The 16,978-nt window shown below is 46.2% G+C and overlaps 1 protein-coding gene across 2 annotated transcripts in view; it reads right to left on the minus strand.

Annotated features, from left to right (window-relative positions):
- The window catches only part of ltn1 (listerin E3 ubiquitin protein ligase 1), a 150,686-nt gene that overhangs the window by 50,577 nt on the left and 83,131 nt on the right, over positions 1–16,978 (minus strand). For both annotated transcript variants that reach the window (XM_070893306.1, XM_070893305.1), the window contains exons 15-16: positions 3,091–3,244; positions 2,604–2,805 (exon numbers count right to left, since the gene is read on the minus strand). In XM_070893306.1, the coding sequence (XP_070749407.1) occupies positions 2,604–2,805; positions 3,091–3,244 (356 nt within the window). The remainder of the gene's footprint in view (positions 1–2,603; positions 2,806–3,090; positions 3,245–16,978) is intronic.

Raw genomic sequence — 16,978 nt, forward strand, 5'->3', positions numbered from 1 at the left:
CTACTAACTCTCCAAATATACTTTTACACCAAATCATTTCTAATACAGTGAATGGAAATTAACATTCACATTCTTCCCCACACCACCTGACAGGGGTGTATCAGTCACTGATATCAGCAATGATGATGGAAGGATTGATGACGAAATCATTGGATGAGGAAATTGAATAACAAAGGTCTCAGTACCTTGAAAATAAATGTAGCCAGTAAAATAAGGTAATTTAGATAGTGTGTGGCAGATGTTGGACACATTTGTGAAGGGGAGGTTGTTGGCCAGTGGCCTGCAAAATCCCACTGAAAGCAGTATTAATCCTTAAAATCAATTGTGATGACCATTGGGAAATCAACAGAACAAGCTCAACACCTGAGACACGGTACACCAGACAAAGACATTGGACTCTGCTTTACTAAACCTGGAATTTGTTTATTATTTAAGCGTCAACTGCAAAAAACACCGTATTGAACTCAATGTGCGCACATATGAGTTAATGGATCTTACTCATAGAATACAGTATGTGACATATGGAAGAAGACAGAAAAATCATCATAAAACAAATGAGACATGATACAGGGAACACAATAATAGACAAGGAAATTACACAATGGAATCATATAATGCAGTTTTAAAGGGGTGTGTGAGGAGGTTACCATGGAATCTGCTAACTTCATATCATTGCTTCTTGTATGTTGAAGCAAAGAAATAAATAAACATAACTAAAAGCAAGCAGATGCCGGACTGTAAAATAATGTACAATCATTATGCAAAAGACCATTCATTTTAGAATCAGTATGTTAAAGATAATCATAAAACATTAGAAAATCTTTTCAAAAAAGTAAATGAACTGAAATAATCTGCGTTTGTAAAAAGCAATTAACTTCCTGGTGACTGATCAGCCTTTTTTCTGCTAACTGCCATATCATTAGCTAGAACTGCTAAGAGTTGGATGACTCACGTCTTCCAACATAGCAAGTAGATTTTAAATCCTATGAGGTGGTTATGTTACTATGTCAACTATTGCAAACAAAGATCCCATATCCTGTAAAGCAGTTATTTTATTAACATTAGCTGTCACTGTGAGAACCAAAATTGCAATGGTAACTTTAGCCACAAGACACATCTGGTGAGAAGCAATGGGGATAAAAGAGACAAAGTTCACTGAATTGTCAATAATCCAAAGAAATTTAGGAGCTCCTCAATGTAATTTTACCCAGCAAATAGCTGAAGCCAAGAAGACCAGGAGGTTACAGATTGGATCTCAGTCTGTGCTGAGTTAGTGGATCTAGACTGTGGTAGGAGTACTGCAATTTGTCTCATTGGGCTCAAATTAGGCCCCTGCCGATTTTTGCCGCACTCACCCGAGGTGCGCCAACTTCCTAGGATAAAAACGGCGCCAAAAAGTTGTCCTCGCATTCTGGCCGCTCTGTGGCCTCTCCCATGGCTTGGCGCAGCGTGACAATTCAATTAGGGGGCAGAGATCGGGCCCTACGCTCAAAAAAATGCCGGCAACTCAATGCATGCGCATTGGAGGTTTCACGCATGCGCAGTAGCTCCTCTGCAGTATGGGATCCTATGCGTGCCGGGCTGCTGCACACCATAGAGAGAGTCCCGCACCTATCCCCGGCCGAGTGGCCTCCCGCACTGACTTCCCGGGCCGAGGTAGGACTTGAGTTTTATTTTTTATTTATTGATGGTTGTGCTTTGTTTAGTGTGGGGGGGGAAATGAGGAGAGTTTTGATGGGAGGGGGGAGGGGGGGCAAAGAGATTTGATCGGTGGGGCGGGGGAGGAAAGGAATGTTTTGATTGGGGGGGCAGTTTTGATATGGGGGGGAAAAGAGTTTGATGGGGGGGGGGGGTAGTTTTGATATGGGGGGGGTAGAGGAGGAATGATGGGGGTGTTGATAACTGTTTTTATTTGGATATTTTGAAAAAAATTATGTAAATATGTTTTGTCTTTTTAATTCTTTTATTTTTGTAGTTTAAGCTTCCATGAATGCTTCTGTTGTATAGTAAATTAACTTTGCGAAGTTTGTCATATGTCTTGTATAGCTGTTTGATCCAGTCACATTCTTTAGTCAAGTCATTAATTACCTATCTGCGCTGATTTCTTAACTCTCCGCAAGGGTTTTCTGTGTGGCCACAGTGGCCACATACACTGGCCTAAGTTAGTTTGGAGCAACTATTAGCTGTGCAAACTGGCTTAAATGGTCAAAACGGGCGTAGGTGGCTGGTAACGCCCCCTTTTGAAAAAAAAACTTGTAAAAATCCTAAAGAACTCACTTACACTGGCGCAAATTGAATGTGCAGAATGGGGATTTTTAAGATACTCCAGAAAAATCAAGTTGCTCAAAAAAACGGAGCAACTCCTGGGCAAATTTGGGCCCAATTGGGTTACGGAGGTGCAAAGATTTTCTAAAGTCCTTGCCCCTGGAAGTGCAACTCTATGAATGTCAGGCGAGGCCAAGCTGAGTTCTATTTTAATCTTCTGGGCTACAATCTACTCCACACGTATTTAATTGCATTTTAATTCATACATATTTAAAACTGTCATTAATTATCTAACGGCATAACACCATCTATTTATTTTCACTCCCATACAAACTTACTTTGTGATATAGACATGGCCAGATGACTTTCTTCCTGTTCACTAAAGACATTGGCTTCTAGTATCTGCAACAGCACTTGGCTTAATAATGCTGTGGTACACAAGTGATTTGGTATCTTGTCAGAAGAGCAAATATCAGTGCCAGCACACAAGATATCCCTGTTCAGACTTATCCGTTCCTTCAGCAACACTTTACTCAACCACTGTAAATAAACCACACGTTAAAGATTGAAAGCTATTCATTAAACTTTTAGATGTTATCAAGAAATACACTTTATTTTTAATTATACATTAGAACTTCCAGAGTCATGTTAGGTCACAGCAGGGACACCAGGTAATTTTTCATTCTTGGAAGACAATGGCTGAAGCTACATTTTCAATGAATAAAATTGCAAACTAGTCATTACATTAAAGTATTATCCAAAAAGAGAGCATATGCTTATAAAATTAGTGCAGGCTTACATCTTGCACTGGACATTATATTTTACCTGTAAAGTAAGTTTCTGCCTTAGATTTTCCCATTCAGAATTGTTTGGAGCCAAGCATTGAACTAATGTTATGAGATGACCCAGAGGCTGAGGTTGAGCTGCTTTCAGAAGATTAGCAAGCAAAGTATAAGTGTAGGAAAGAAGCACCTGGAGGCTTTACAGGAGAAAAATATAAAGTTAATGTACATCAACTGCAAGCAATTCTTAAAGAATTATGTGAATATCAATAAAGCGAGCTTTTGCAAAAAAATGACTCGATTAATTCCAGAAAGAACACCACTGTTGGCAAATTTTTTTAATTCAGGTGATTTCCCAATTTCGTAGTAAGACTTTTTTGAGAAAGTAACTAAATTAGTTAATGGGGCCATCTAATGGATAGAATTTATTTGGAATATCACAAGATATTTGGAATTATTTAAAGTGAAAGACTCATGAAACTGATGGCAAATTGGTTAGCTAGTTGAAAATTGGACTGCCAATAGGAAACAGGAAAAACAAATCTGAATATGTAACAGTGGTCTACAATATTCACATTATCCAGAGACAATTTGAAGGAAAATACTTGTATAGAAGTTATAAAATGTGATCACTGTACCAAGCTGTGTGGCCGGGTGATCCATATTAACTTGCATTTATACAGGCCTTCATGCAGAAAAACATTGCAAAGCACTTCACAGAGGAGAAAGAGAGCAGAGTGTTGAGCCTTTGCATGAGCTTAGGGAAGGTGACTAAAACATTGGTCGAAGAGAAATGCTTTAAGGAAGCTTTAAAATTTGGAAAGTCAAGTGGAGAGGCCGAGGGATTTGGGAATAGAATTCCAAAGATAAGGGACAAGTAAGATGAAGGATTAAACACAGATGGTGGAGCAGATGCATTGAGGGAGACATAGGAGGCAAGAGTCAAGAGTATCAAAGGACACAGGAGGGATTCAAGGCTGTGAAAAGTTGCAGAGACAGGGTGGAGTGAGACTGTGGAGGGATCTGTCGATGAGGATTTTAAATTTTATCCACTAGAGAACAGGACACCAACATAGGCCAGTATAAGAAAAAAAATTGGCATTAGGGACACCAGCGGGACAAGGGTTAAAGTGCTGGTTCCTGCACTGACCCATAAGGAGGTAAAAGGCATTTCTTCTTGGCCTTGTACATTCCAGTACCAAAGCTCCAGAAGGTACTGTTATGGGTTGGGATACCAGATAGTATTCCAACAAGAAATATCAACATGAGAGAACCTAAACAGACCGCTGATAAGGCCTTGTGAAGAGGCCCGAGATAGACTTCATGGCACCAAAGGAAATGTATAACAAATTCCAACCTAATGATACCATTCTGAGTACGGTCTAAGATAGTCACGAGCTCATGGCCTGTCAATCCGAAGTAGCACTGATAAGGTAGTCCAATTCGAAATCTAGGGAGGTCTTGCCCGGGAACGGAGGGGTTTTTGCAATGTATAAAAGTTGTATGATTGTGCTGTTCGGAGAGCATCTCCACTCACAGGCGGCTGTGATGAGAGGTGTTCCCGGATGTTCGTAATAAAAGATCGTTATACTTTGCCATCCGTCTCTGTCTGCTAACTTCGAGAATTGCTACGCGGGTTGGGGCGAGCGTCGACCCTCTATATCAGTAGGCCCGCTCGTGGGAAAAGAAGCCTTCCCGTTCTCCCTTCTACAGATGGCGCTGTGAGCAGGGTACGGACTTCCCAAACGGAACAATGACCCAGCTATTGGGGTGAGTATGTTTTCATTTACCACCTTCAAGTTAGAGCTGTGGCATTGTAAACCACAAGAGAAGGATATCCGTACAAAGAACCATCTGTAGTGAGTCCCGAAGGGACGGAGACGGAGGACAAGGACAATCTTGGGGTGGAAGGGGGTCAAAGGTATATCCTGAGACGCGCGCGTGTAGGTAGCACAGCAGTGCGAGGGTGTGACGCAAGGGAAGATATAGGGGAAGGTCTATTGACCCGAAGCGGTATGAGCGCACGGTGCAGGGACGAGAGGACATAGAGACAACGTCCCTGCAGTGACGAGACATATTGACCCAAAACGTGGCAGTAAGAGTGTACGGCGCCAAGGGAAGACATATAGATATAAATAACGTCCTGCATACCTAATACGAATTAAAAGGAGTACCCAAGATCCTCATAGCCCCGAAGAAGATGGGTAACTCGGCAAGTAAAAGGACAAATGGAGCTGGTGAGGGAACGGGGACCCAGGCCATTAAACAAGGGAAGAAGGGAGAGTGTAACCGAGGACCCGAGGGGTCTCTATTAGAGTTACTAAGTAACAAGTACACAACCTTCATGGAAGGAATGAAACAGAGAGGGTGGCAGCCCACGGATGCCCCTGATAGGCAGAAAAAAATGATGTGATAGTCAGACCCATACAAGGTTAGAATGGCCCAGGCAATTATCCTCACCTGCTACCGGGAACTAATAATGGAAATAGATACCCATGTAGAGTTGATTCAGAGATTAAACACGAAAATAGCAACCTTAGAAAGGGCTGTGAAGGAGAACGGTAAACCCCTACAGTGTGCACCAGCAATACCCGACCCAAAGGTAGCCCCGATAACCGCTCCAATGTATCCCTCCCTGGAGAAAATACCGGTAGGAGAGCCTCCAGATGATGGAACGCAGAGAGAGCCCCCGGCATATAATGAATACATACAGGCAGCTCCCATACGCATGACTACCACCCCTGCACACGGGCAGCAACCCGCTCACGTCACTATACAAGAAGTTCCCCTCACCCCGCATGAGAGACAGACACTGATAAAGGATCTACCCACACCCAATCCCAATAGCAGAAATACAGAGTTCTGGCAAAAGGTTGAGGAAATGTTCGATGCGCATAACTTAACCTTAGGTGACATACACAGTTTGGTAAAGGCCAAAACCGGTAGTGTAAATTGGCAGAGGGCTACCCTAGGCGTGCAACATGGCGACTGGATGACGATAGGGAACCGGGCCAAGCCACAGCAGTTGCTAGACCTAAAACACGGGATGGATGAATGTTGGGGACCTATAAGAAAAACTGGAGCAGAATATTAAAGATAACCCAGAAGCCAAACGAAACTGTAGGAGAGTATGGGGAGCGGAAATGGCTCGAGTACAAGGACCACTCCGGTGCTAATGACCCCGAGAAAGATGACGAGGCATTCCTAGAAATGTTTAAGGATGGGCTGGGGGAGGCGCATCAAAAAATAATTAAACTAGGATTCAAGATAGGGGATGACTATGATGAGATCTTAGAGTGGGCACAGAATGTAGAGGAGGTAAAGGCCGAGCAGAAGGAAAGTGTCTAAGATGGTGTAGGCAGCACTCGCAAAGGAAAGGAAGGGGATGGGGACCTCCGCGCCGCCCCCTTGACGTGTTACACATGCCATCAGGACAGACATTTTAGCAGAGAATGCCCGTAAAAGGAGGCTGGGAAAGGGACATACAGACCCAGGTGCCATAATTGCAATAAACTGGGACACATAGCAAGAAGATGCCGGGCACCGGGAGAGGGGGAGGCAGGAAAGGGTCCCCAGCAAACTGGGAAACAAACCCCCCAAACCGGGAAACAAACAGGGACGCCCATTAACCGTGAGGAACTGGTGGAGATCCTCCAGCAAAAAACATTGCCCCCGCCGGAGCCACCCTCTAATGAAGAGCTCCTCAACCTGCTCAAACTGGCTAGTGGTGGCCGCTAGGGGTTACCGGCCCCCGAAGGAAGGTTGGAACGGCCAACGCTAGATTCCCGTATGTTTATTAGTGCAGTGCAACATGCTAGTAGACACAGGAGCGTCGGTATCCATAACCAACCTAGACCTCCCCCTTATCCAGACCACGGTCAATATCCAAGGGATAGGGGGGGGGATTTAAAAAAGCAACATTGAGTGAAGTAGTACCTCTAGAGATACAGGGCATAATGATACCCATCCAATTCTGGTGCTGCCCTAACCCAGAAGGCATCATACTAGGGATAGACACTTTGAGGGAAGTAGGGGCACTTATAGACCCCCAGCGTAATCGGATTATACGGGGAGAAAAACATCAGACTGAACAGAAGTTCGATTGTCCGGGACATCCGCAGCAACAAGTAGCAAGGATAGTCCCAATACAGCCCAAATGGGAAATGAAGGGAGTGTGGGGCAGTGTCTGCCGACTATGCCCGACAATGTGGGCACGGCACAAACAAGATTGTGGGCTGGCCCGGATGAACCCGGTCAATATTCCTGGGCCGGAGCATAAGGCCCATAAACAATACCCTTTAAAACCTGAGGCTGATGCAGCAGTCCACCAAATAGTACAAGAGTTAGAAGCTCAAGGGGTGGTGAAGCAAGTAACAGCCACCACTAATTCACCAGTGTGGCCTGTGAAGAAACCTGACGGGATCTATAGGTTCACCGTTGATTATACCGCCCTGAACAAAGTCACCCCAAGGGAATACCCGATTGTGGCGAGCCCTTCTACTGTGTTCAATGACCTGAACCCAGAATATAAACTCTTCACGGTACTTGACATAGCAAACGGGTTTTGGGCCATACCTTTAGAGGAGGAGTCACAGAAGAAGTTTGCCTTCACTATAAAGGGGAGACAATATACTTGGACAAGGGTGCCCCAGGGGTTTCACAATAGCCTGGGAATATTTCACCGGGCATTGTCAGTGATCTTGGAACCCCTGGATGTAGGGGAAGGAAGCACTGTACTACAGTACGTGGACAATATTCTTATCGCCTCAGGTACTGAGGCACAACACCTGGTGGCCCTAACTACAGTATTAGGGGCCTTACAGCGCTCGAGGTTGAAGGCTAACCCTAGGAAAGCCCAGGTCGGAAGAAGGGAGGTTACATATTTGGGATACGTAGTATACCAAGGGAATAGACAGATGCCCGCCGATAGGAAGGAGGCTATTAGAACTATGCCTAGACCAGGGAAAGTGAGAGGGGTCCGACAGATATTGGGGTTATTTAATTATTGCCGGAACTTTATCCCAGAATATGCAGAAATGGCCCAGCCGATACAGGATCTAGTGAAAGGAGGTAAACCCTCCCAGGAGCCTGTAGACTGGGGCCGCCCCCAAGAGGCAGCATTCATACAGCTTAAACACGCCCTTATGAGCGCACCCGCCTTGGGGTTGCCGGATCAGAATAGGCCCTTCCACCTGTACATGTACAATAGTGAGACCCACTACAATGCAGTGGTAACCCAGGAACACGGGGATAGACAAAGACCTGTCGCATACTACTCCACGAAACAAGGAGCGGTAGCCGCAGGGCTATCTCGATGTGTCGCAGCCCTTGATCGTGCGGCATGGGCCATGAGGGCTAGCGAGCCTATAATAATGACCGGGCAAATTATCCTGCATACACTGCATACCCTTGTGGAGTTACTCAACACCAGGAGGCTAAGGACGATATCCGACGCACGACGCACCAATTGGGAAGCAATGCTTTTGCCCCCAAATGGCGCCCTGACTATAATAAAGGATAGCGGGAATAATCCCGCAGGCTGGATAGTCACTGAAGGCAAAGAGCACCAGTGTGACCCCACGGGAAGTGAGGGGGAAGGGAGCCAGATTAGGGAAACCCCACTTGAAAGGGCAGACATGGATCACGTCGATATGTAAATGGAACCCCCCAGACAGGGTGGGCAGTCGTGGACAGCAATGGGCAAGACAGGGGAAAGGCCGCCCGAAAGGGAAATCTATCGGCTCAGGTAGCAGAATTGGTAGCCCTCACCAAAGCATTGAAACTAGCAGCAGGAAAAAGGGTCAACCTATACACTGATAGCCGGTACGCCTTCGGAGTGGTGCATGACTACATGACTGCTTGGAAGAGGCGGGGATACGTGACTTCAGGAGGGGGACCCATTAGGCACAAAGAGATAGTCAAGGGATTGGTAGAAGCTTCCCTCCTCCCTCAGGAATGTACAGTAATAAAAATTAAAGCGCACTCGAAAATCACAGACAGGCACCAGCAGGGAAATGCCTGGGCAGACGAAGTAGATATGACCAGTAAAACCCCGATTGGCTCATGTACCACCCAAACAGAAGAAATAAACATACTCAAGGTACAGGGAGAATCCACCCCGCAAGAAATAGAAAGATGGGAACAGAACGGAGCAAGAAAGGGGGCGGATGGAGTGTGGAGGAGAGATGACAATGTGGTGGCCCCGGAATGTCTCCGACAGAATCTATTGGGTCTCTACCATGGGTACACCCACACCGGTAGGACCGGCATGATAAACTCCATGTCACGATGTTGGTGGTGGGAAGGAATGGGAGAGACGTAGAAAACTATTGTAGGAGGTGTATAACCTGCGCAAAACACAATGGGAAACAAGATAAAAGGTCCGGCTGGGACACCAACTTCGCCCAAAGGGACCCTGGGAAGCCCTACAAATAGATTTTACTGGGCCACTGCCCAACCAGAGGGGGAAAATGTACTGCCTGGTAATAATAGATCAATTTACAAAGTGGGTAGAAGCCTTTGCTACCAGGAATTGCACCGCCGATACAGTGGCTAAAATCCTGGCTGGGGAAATAATACCCAGGTGGGGGATGCCACTGCAGTTGGACTAGGATCAAGGTACGCATTTTACGGGGAAAATCATGAAACAAGTCTGTGCCCTGCTAGGAATTAAACAAAAATTCCACATCCCGTACCATCCGGAATCTTCCGGGTTGGTAGAGCGGATAAATAGGACCCTAAAAACCGCATTAGCCAAGGCAATCGAGGAGACCGGGAAGGGGTGGGTGGAGTTACTTCCACGAATCCTAATGAAATTAAGAACTACCCTGAGCCGAACTACCGGACTAACCCCCTTTGAGCTAATGACAGGAAGAGCCATGAGATTGCCAGAAGTATTAGTATCTGGAAGTGAGGACGTAGGACCTTACAAGGACAAGATACGGAGGTTCGTCATGGAGCTATGTAAACAGCTGCATGGATTACGAGCGCAAGCTACAGACCAGCAAGCCATTAAAGATTTAGAAAGGGATACGAAGGAACAAAGGGTTCAGGTACCCCCCATAGGGAGCCAGGTCATGGTGAGGTTGAAAAGACCTGGATTCTCACCAAAATGGACCGGACCCCACCAAGTGATCATGATCAGCGATACATGCGCTTGCATAGATATGGGGGGTATTGGTAGATGGAAGCACTGGACCCAGTTGAAACGATTTGGATCTTAACCGACCGGTGGACACCGGAAACGTTGTGTTTTACAGGATCCTATTCCTCCTTGGAGCCGGGACGTCCTCCGACGAAGGAAGCTACAGACCCCAAGGCCTATACTATAGAACATCTGAAACTATTAACTGTGATTAGAGAGCCTTAGTGGTGGTAGCTGGTACAACAGTAGATTTAAATTGTAGCATTGGACTAACGGGCATAACTCAACTCAATACGGATCTTAATCGATATTGGGGGTGGACCAATAACCAGGGCATAACAGTAGTAGTAAACGAGACCGCAGTGTGCTTCGTGCTAGAGAAGAAACGGCGAAGTTGCACTTATAGGGAGGGGGCACAAATAAGGTGCACGCCTGTCTTTGTCCAATTCTCAGGGATACCTCAACCAGGGGATACAGGTGGAGAATATGCCCGGCTTCCCAGTGTGTGGGTACAGATCAGTGGTGTTGGGACATTCGGGTCCAGAATAGATCCACCACCGTTGCTCCAACAGCCATTCTGGGAACAACAACTCTTTATAGTACCACCACACATCCCCCTCCCACATGCCCGTCCATAAAGGCGGGAGTCACTAGGGGACTAGTAATAAAGGAATCTAAGAAGAAAATACATTTTGGGGTGCGGCAACAGTTACTTACGGTGGTCCTAAACCTCACGGATATCATCCTTCCTAGCTTCTGTGGGAATGAGACTATGGGCCCAAGTTTCCACATGATTTGCGCCTGATTTTTTAGGAGCAACTGGTGGAGAACAGACTATCTTAGAAATCGCAATTCTCCACATTTTTTTTTCTGCAATTCTAGTCAGTTAGAACAGTTTCACTTTGGAACAGAATTTTTTCTTCAAAAGGGGGCGTGTCCGGCCACTGACGCCTGATTTGAAAGTTTCCAGAGTGAAAACATACTCCAAACTAACTTAGAATGGAGCAAGTGAAGATTTTTGTAGAACTGAAAAAACCTTGTCTACACATTAAAAAATCAGGCGCAGGTTACAAATTAGGCGTCCAGAACGAGGTGGGGGGGGGAGGGGGAGGGGGGGGGGGGGGAAGTCATTAAATTCTATAATAAATCCTTATTTATACTTATACAAATAAATCCAACCTGAATAAAAATTTATAAGCAAAGAAAAGATTAAATAAACCATCTTCCTACCTGTGTGAAAGTGCTTCAGCCAGGGAGAATGCTGCAGGAAGCCTCAAGTTGAGGCAGCCGTTCCCGCGGGGGGGGGGGGGGAGGGGGGGTGGGAGGAAGCCGTTCCAGACGGCGGGGAGGGGGGGGGGAAGAAGGAGGCAGCTGTTCGTTCCTGCGGGGGGGGGGGCGGGGGGGGGGGTAGGAGGCAGCCGTTCCAGACGGCGGGCGGGCGGGGGGGGGGAGGGAGGGAGTGCGGGCCCGACCGACCGCAGCAGGGGGGGGGGGGGGGGGGGGAGGCAGCGGTTCCAGACGGCGGGCGGGGGGGGGGGGGGGGGGGGAGTAGGCACTGAGAAGGCTGCAGGAAGCCTCACAAGTTCAGCAGCCATTTCCCGACGGCAGGGGGGGGGGGGGGGTTGGGTGGGGGGAGGCCGTCGGGAAACGGCTGCCTCAACTTTGAGGCTTCCTGCAGCCTTCTCGCTGCTGCAAGAAGCCTCAGTGCTGATGTGCTGATGGCAATGTGCTTTTATTAAAAAATGTTCAAAAATTAAACCGCTACAAAGAACTACAAAAATGGCCGAGTGCCAATGTTTCCTTCACACTGCGCATGCGCGAACGCTCCAACGCACACGCGCACGGTTGCCGGCAGGAAAAAAACTAATTTAAATGGTACCCGCCCCCTCCCACTTACAAAATCGGCGTGAGTGGTAGGCTCCGCCCCCCTGGGCACCGCGCCAAGCAGACATGGAGCTGCAGGGTGCTCCAGAATCGCGCATTTTTTTTCCGGCGCGAGAAACGGGCACCCAGCTCGGAGGGGCGCCCGTTTTTTATCGTGTGGAAACTTGGGGCCTAAAAGTCTGTACCAGAATCTGTCTCAGCAAATTCTTGAAGGCCCGGAATCCACAACCATGAGATTCAATATCAGAAAGGGGATAGAACGAGGTCGAACAAAAAGGGATATACTGGAAATGCTGGGCACGGGTTACGCTGCGGGCTTTGCAACAGTGAATACCATAGACCTGTATGCAATAGACGACAGGGTCAATACCTTGACGCAAATCTTAAGGGATTTATTGGGGAGGGACATAAATAACCAAGCCCTGCAAGCGCGGTTGGGAGATGGCACGGAAGGGGAACTGTTACAAGTGGCCCATAAATTACAGAAACATGCCAAGACAATAAATTTGATCCACGCAATGTGGAAAGATATAAGTAAACGATTACAAGCTGAGATAGTTTGCTCCGGGTATGGGATCTGGATATTAAGTGAGGTACAACATAATTTGGAGCAACTCCAGAATGGAGACATACCAGATTGGATCCCGAACAGCATACTTAACAATTGGACTCTAGATTAAAAAAAATGAATAACACATGCGAGGTACGAAGGAATAGTCACGCATGGGTGCCAAAATTCAGATGTATTACTGGGCGGGTGAATATGATCGGATTTGTGTTGTCCACACCACAGTATGATGTAACAAAGACCCCTTATACCAGATCGATAATATCGGTGAAGTGAGAAACCAAACTCGGTTACGTTACCATCAGCCTGCCAGATGGGTGATTAAAGTTAACAATAGTACCAAAGGCATTGGCATAACCGACTGCTATAAAAATAACCAAGTGGTTTTATGTCGAGGTGTGCCACAAATGACAAATGATGATTGTGGATTCCGCCAGATAAACGGATGTATGCTGAGTATCACTCCTCTTGAACACGATCTTGAGACCATCGCTGCCCCGCAAGGAAACGGAGAGTGGTGCGTGAACACGGGGGCAGCCAACCTAACGATTAAGACCAGGGGAGGAGTCACCCCGTGTCCTCATTAGTCCTAACTTCTGTTTCGGACCCAAGGGAGAAATAGACATAAACTGATATCACGAGATAACGGAAATCATCCATGGAACAGTCACGGATACCCTCCGAGAGGGGTACAAGGAGGCGGTATGGGAACCGCAAGGCAAACAAATACCGGAATTAAAGGAGGAACAATTACGTTTGGTGCAAGGAATCCAGAATCAAAGACGACAGTATGTCTGGCTGATGGAAGAAATAGACAACTTTCAGGGAGACACTAACGCGATGCTGGCTGATCAGCCCTGGTACTCAAAGCTGTGGGACATTGGACTTGATATTCAAATTCACCCATGGATAAGAATAATATCTCATGTACTTGTAGTAATACAGGGCCTGGTTCTGATGGTCATGATGGGATTAACATGTGCACGAATTAACCAGGCCAAACGACACAGTAGAGCACGCGCTATGATTAAGGCCATAAGGGATGAAAATTTAAGCAGTCCTACAGTAAGGACTTACCTTATATAACTCTGCGGGAAATGTCTCAGGAGATCCCGAAGCTTGGGAGATGGCCACCCAGGTGAACGGACCTATCTGGAACTTGCCTACAGGGAGATAATTATCGGGAAATATGGCCAGCTTGGCGTATAGCCAAGGGCCAAAAGGGGGGAAATATAAGAGAAAAATTTGGCATTAGGAGCACCAGCGGGACAAGGGTTAAAGTGCTGGTTCCTGCACTGATCCATAAGGAGGTAAAAGGCCTTTCTTCTTGGCCTTGTACGTTCCAGTACCAAGGCTCCAGAAGGTACTGTTATGGGTTGGGATACCAGATAGTATTCCAACAAAAAATGTCAATATGAGAGAACCTAAATAGACCACTGATAAGGCCTTGTGAAGAGGCCCGAGATAGACTTCATGGCACCAAAGGAAATGTATAACAAATTCCAACCTAATGATACCATTCTGGGTACGGTCCAAGATGGTCACGAGATCATGGCCTGTCAATCCGAGCTCATGGCCTGTCAATTCAAAGTAGTACCGATAAGTTGGTTAAATTGGAGAAATAGCACTGATAAGGTAGTCCAATTAGAGAAGTAGCACTGATAAGGTAGTCCAATTAGAAATATAGGGAAGTCTTGCCCGGGAACGGAGGGGTTTTTGAAATGTATAAAAGTTGTATGATTGTGCTGTTCGGAGAGCATCTCCACTCACAGGCAGCTGTGATGAGAGGTGTTCCCGGACGTTCGTAATACTTTGCCATCCTTCTCCGTCTGCTAACTTCGAGAATTGCTACATGGGCTGGGGAGAGCGTCAACCCTCAATATCAGTGGGCCTGCTCGTGGGAAATGAAACCTTCCCGTTCTCCCCTCTACAGCCTGCAAGACATAGGCGATGGGCAAGCATGAGACAGGATGCAAGTGGTAGTGTTTTAGATGATTTGGAGTTTGTAGAAATTGGAGGTCTGAAGGCTAACAAGGAGGGCATTAGAGAAATTAAGTCTTGAGCTGAAGAAAGTTTGGATAAAGGTTTCAGCAACAGGCTCGTCCACAGCCTAACATATGGTCCGATAGCATGGTCGGCAGGTGGAGCGGAATGTCATCAGCATACATGTGGAAGTTGACCCAGTGACACTGAGGGGCAGTGTGTAGATGAGGATGCATCATCATTTAAAAATTGATGGGTCTTGGGGAACTGCAGAGGTGACAATGTGGAAGCTAAAGGAGAAGCCATTGTTATGGGTATGCTACGTGTGGTGGGAAAAGTAGGAGTGCAACCACAAGAGCAAATGGGATCGAGCTAGTGAATTAAGATACCTGTAGCTTGATTAAACACAACAGAGGTCAAGGAGGGAAAACGTGCCATGGTCGCAGTCACAGAAGATATTGTTGGTGAATATGACGAGAGTGACTTCAGTGCTATGAGCAGGACAGAAAATGGACTGGATGGATTCAAATAAGAACAATGACATGCTAAGGACCTTAGGCAAGAAGCAGAGGATAGAGATTTAGTGGAGGTTGGAGGAGATGGATGGTCAAGGGTGTGTTTGATCAGGGAGATAAACAGCATTCAAAGATCTCTTAAGCATATGGGCTAAAAAATAACCGAGAATTGAATTGGTTGTCTGGAACTCAGTAAGTCAGAACTGAATAGTGCAGACGTAGGGAATCAATAAATATGCTCATGTTTTACTTGATTATCTTTGGGAATCTTAGGGGCCGAAATTGGTGAAGGGCAAGGGCCGACCAAGTACCATCCAAAGGACCGATGGCCGCCGAGATACCTGATGGTACTCTGGGCGGGGTTTTCGGCAAAAAGGTCCTTGAAAGGGAGGCCGGCGGCAAAAGAGGGACTTGCGCCGTCAATCTGGGCGGCAGCGTGCGGGAGCTCTCATTCTCAGCGGCAAAGGCACTTGCTGCCCAAGTGCTGCCGAGGATGGAGTTGGGCCCACGGAGGGTCATTAAAAAAAAACATCGGAAGACCTTCAGGAGACCCCATCAAGGTACGTCGCTGTAAAGAAAAAATATTAAAATTGTTTACTAACTTTTTTTTTCAGCTCTTCAAACTCACTGTTGGGGATAGACCAGCCTCCTCGCAGCGGTCCTTCCCTGTTCTGGCGCCGACTCCCACCCGCACCAATCTGGCATCTCGGCAGGCGGGAGGTCAGCTGCGGCATTTGGCTGTCCGCTGACGTCAGCGGACGGTTCCTCCCTCCTGCCCGCTCCAGACCAAAATGGAAACCGGCACTGGCCGCAACTCGAGGAGGAATGTCGGTGGCAGTGGGCGGTAAGGCCATCAATTTCAGCCCCTTAGAGTTTAATGCAGAGCATTCTCTCAAAACATTAAATGGGTGGTAGTAACATCCATGATGGGACAGATTGTAGAAGGTATATGTAAAGAATGAATTTGATGGATGGAATGATGTTTTCTCCTGCCATGCTTTTCTACACTAGAGATTTTAAGCACACCTCACAAATTTAGAAAACGCTATTATAAAAACACCACAATAGCTTCTAGTTGAATCTAATTTTCACTTTACCAACTATCACAAATAAAAATAATCAAAATTGGATTGTTACTGCACTGCTTTATGTAAAGAAAAGTAGAATGTTTTCTTACTTTTCACTACACAGGCCAGGTGCACATTAACTGTGAGGCTGTAGTGATCACTATCCAGAAAATTAAAACATAACCACACTGTTGATTAGCCAAATAACTTGCACAATTTCACATCATTACTTCATAGATGATTGCATAAACAGATACAAAAGGAAAATTAAAAATAATGAAGACTTGGAAGGTAATTACGAGGTTACCCAACCACAAAAACAGAGCATCAGCAGAATGCATAGATGCGTGAATGTCAGCAGATTTAAGTTTCAGATGGTTAATACAGCCGACATTAGTTCTTTGCTAAACTATATAGTAATAAGCTGGTGGTTGATATTTGCTTTTTTTCAGTGCCAATTTGCTTTCAAATTTTTAAAAAACAAAATTTAAACAGCATTTTTTCCTTTCACCTAGTTTAGCTTTGATATGGCTGCCTCAATTGGCTACATCGTCTTCACAGGAGAGCTGGGCACTCTGATCTACTTCCAGAGGCATAGTTGATGCTGCCTCTGATTCATCCTTTGAAGTGCTTACTTCTGCAAATCGGTCCCTTCCCTTCTTTGAGGTCAGCACTTTGCCTTCACTAATGACCACTGCTCCATTCACCTGATATACCATCTGAAGTATATTTTTAAATGTCACCAGGGACTGGGTTTTGAATCTAACTCT

The sequence above is a fragment of the Pristiophorus japonicus genome, chromosome 11 (genome assembly GCF_044704955.1).
Source record: "Pristiophorus japonicus isolate sPriJap1 chromosome 11, sPriJap1.hap1, whole genome shotgun sequence".
In the NCBI taxonomy this organism is placed as follows: Eukaryota; Metazoa; Chordata; class Chondrichthyes; family Pristiophoridae; genus Pristiophorus; species Pristiophorus japonicus.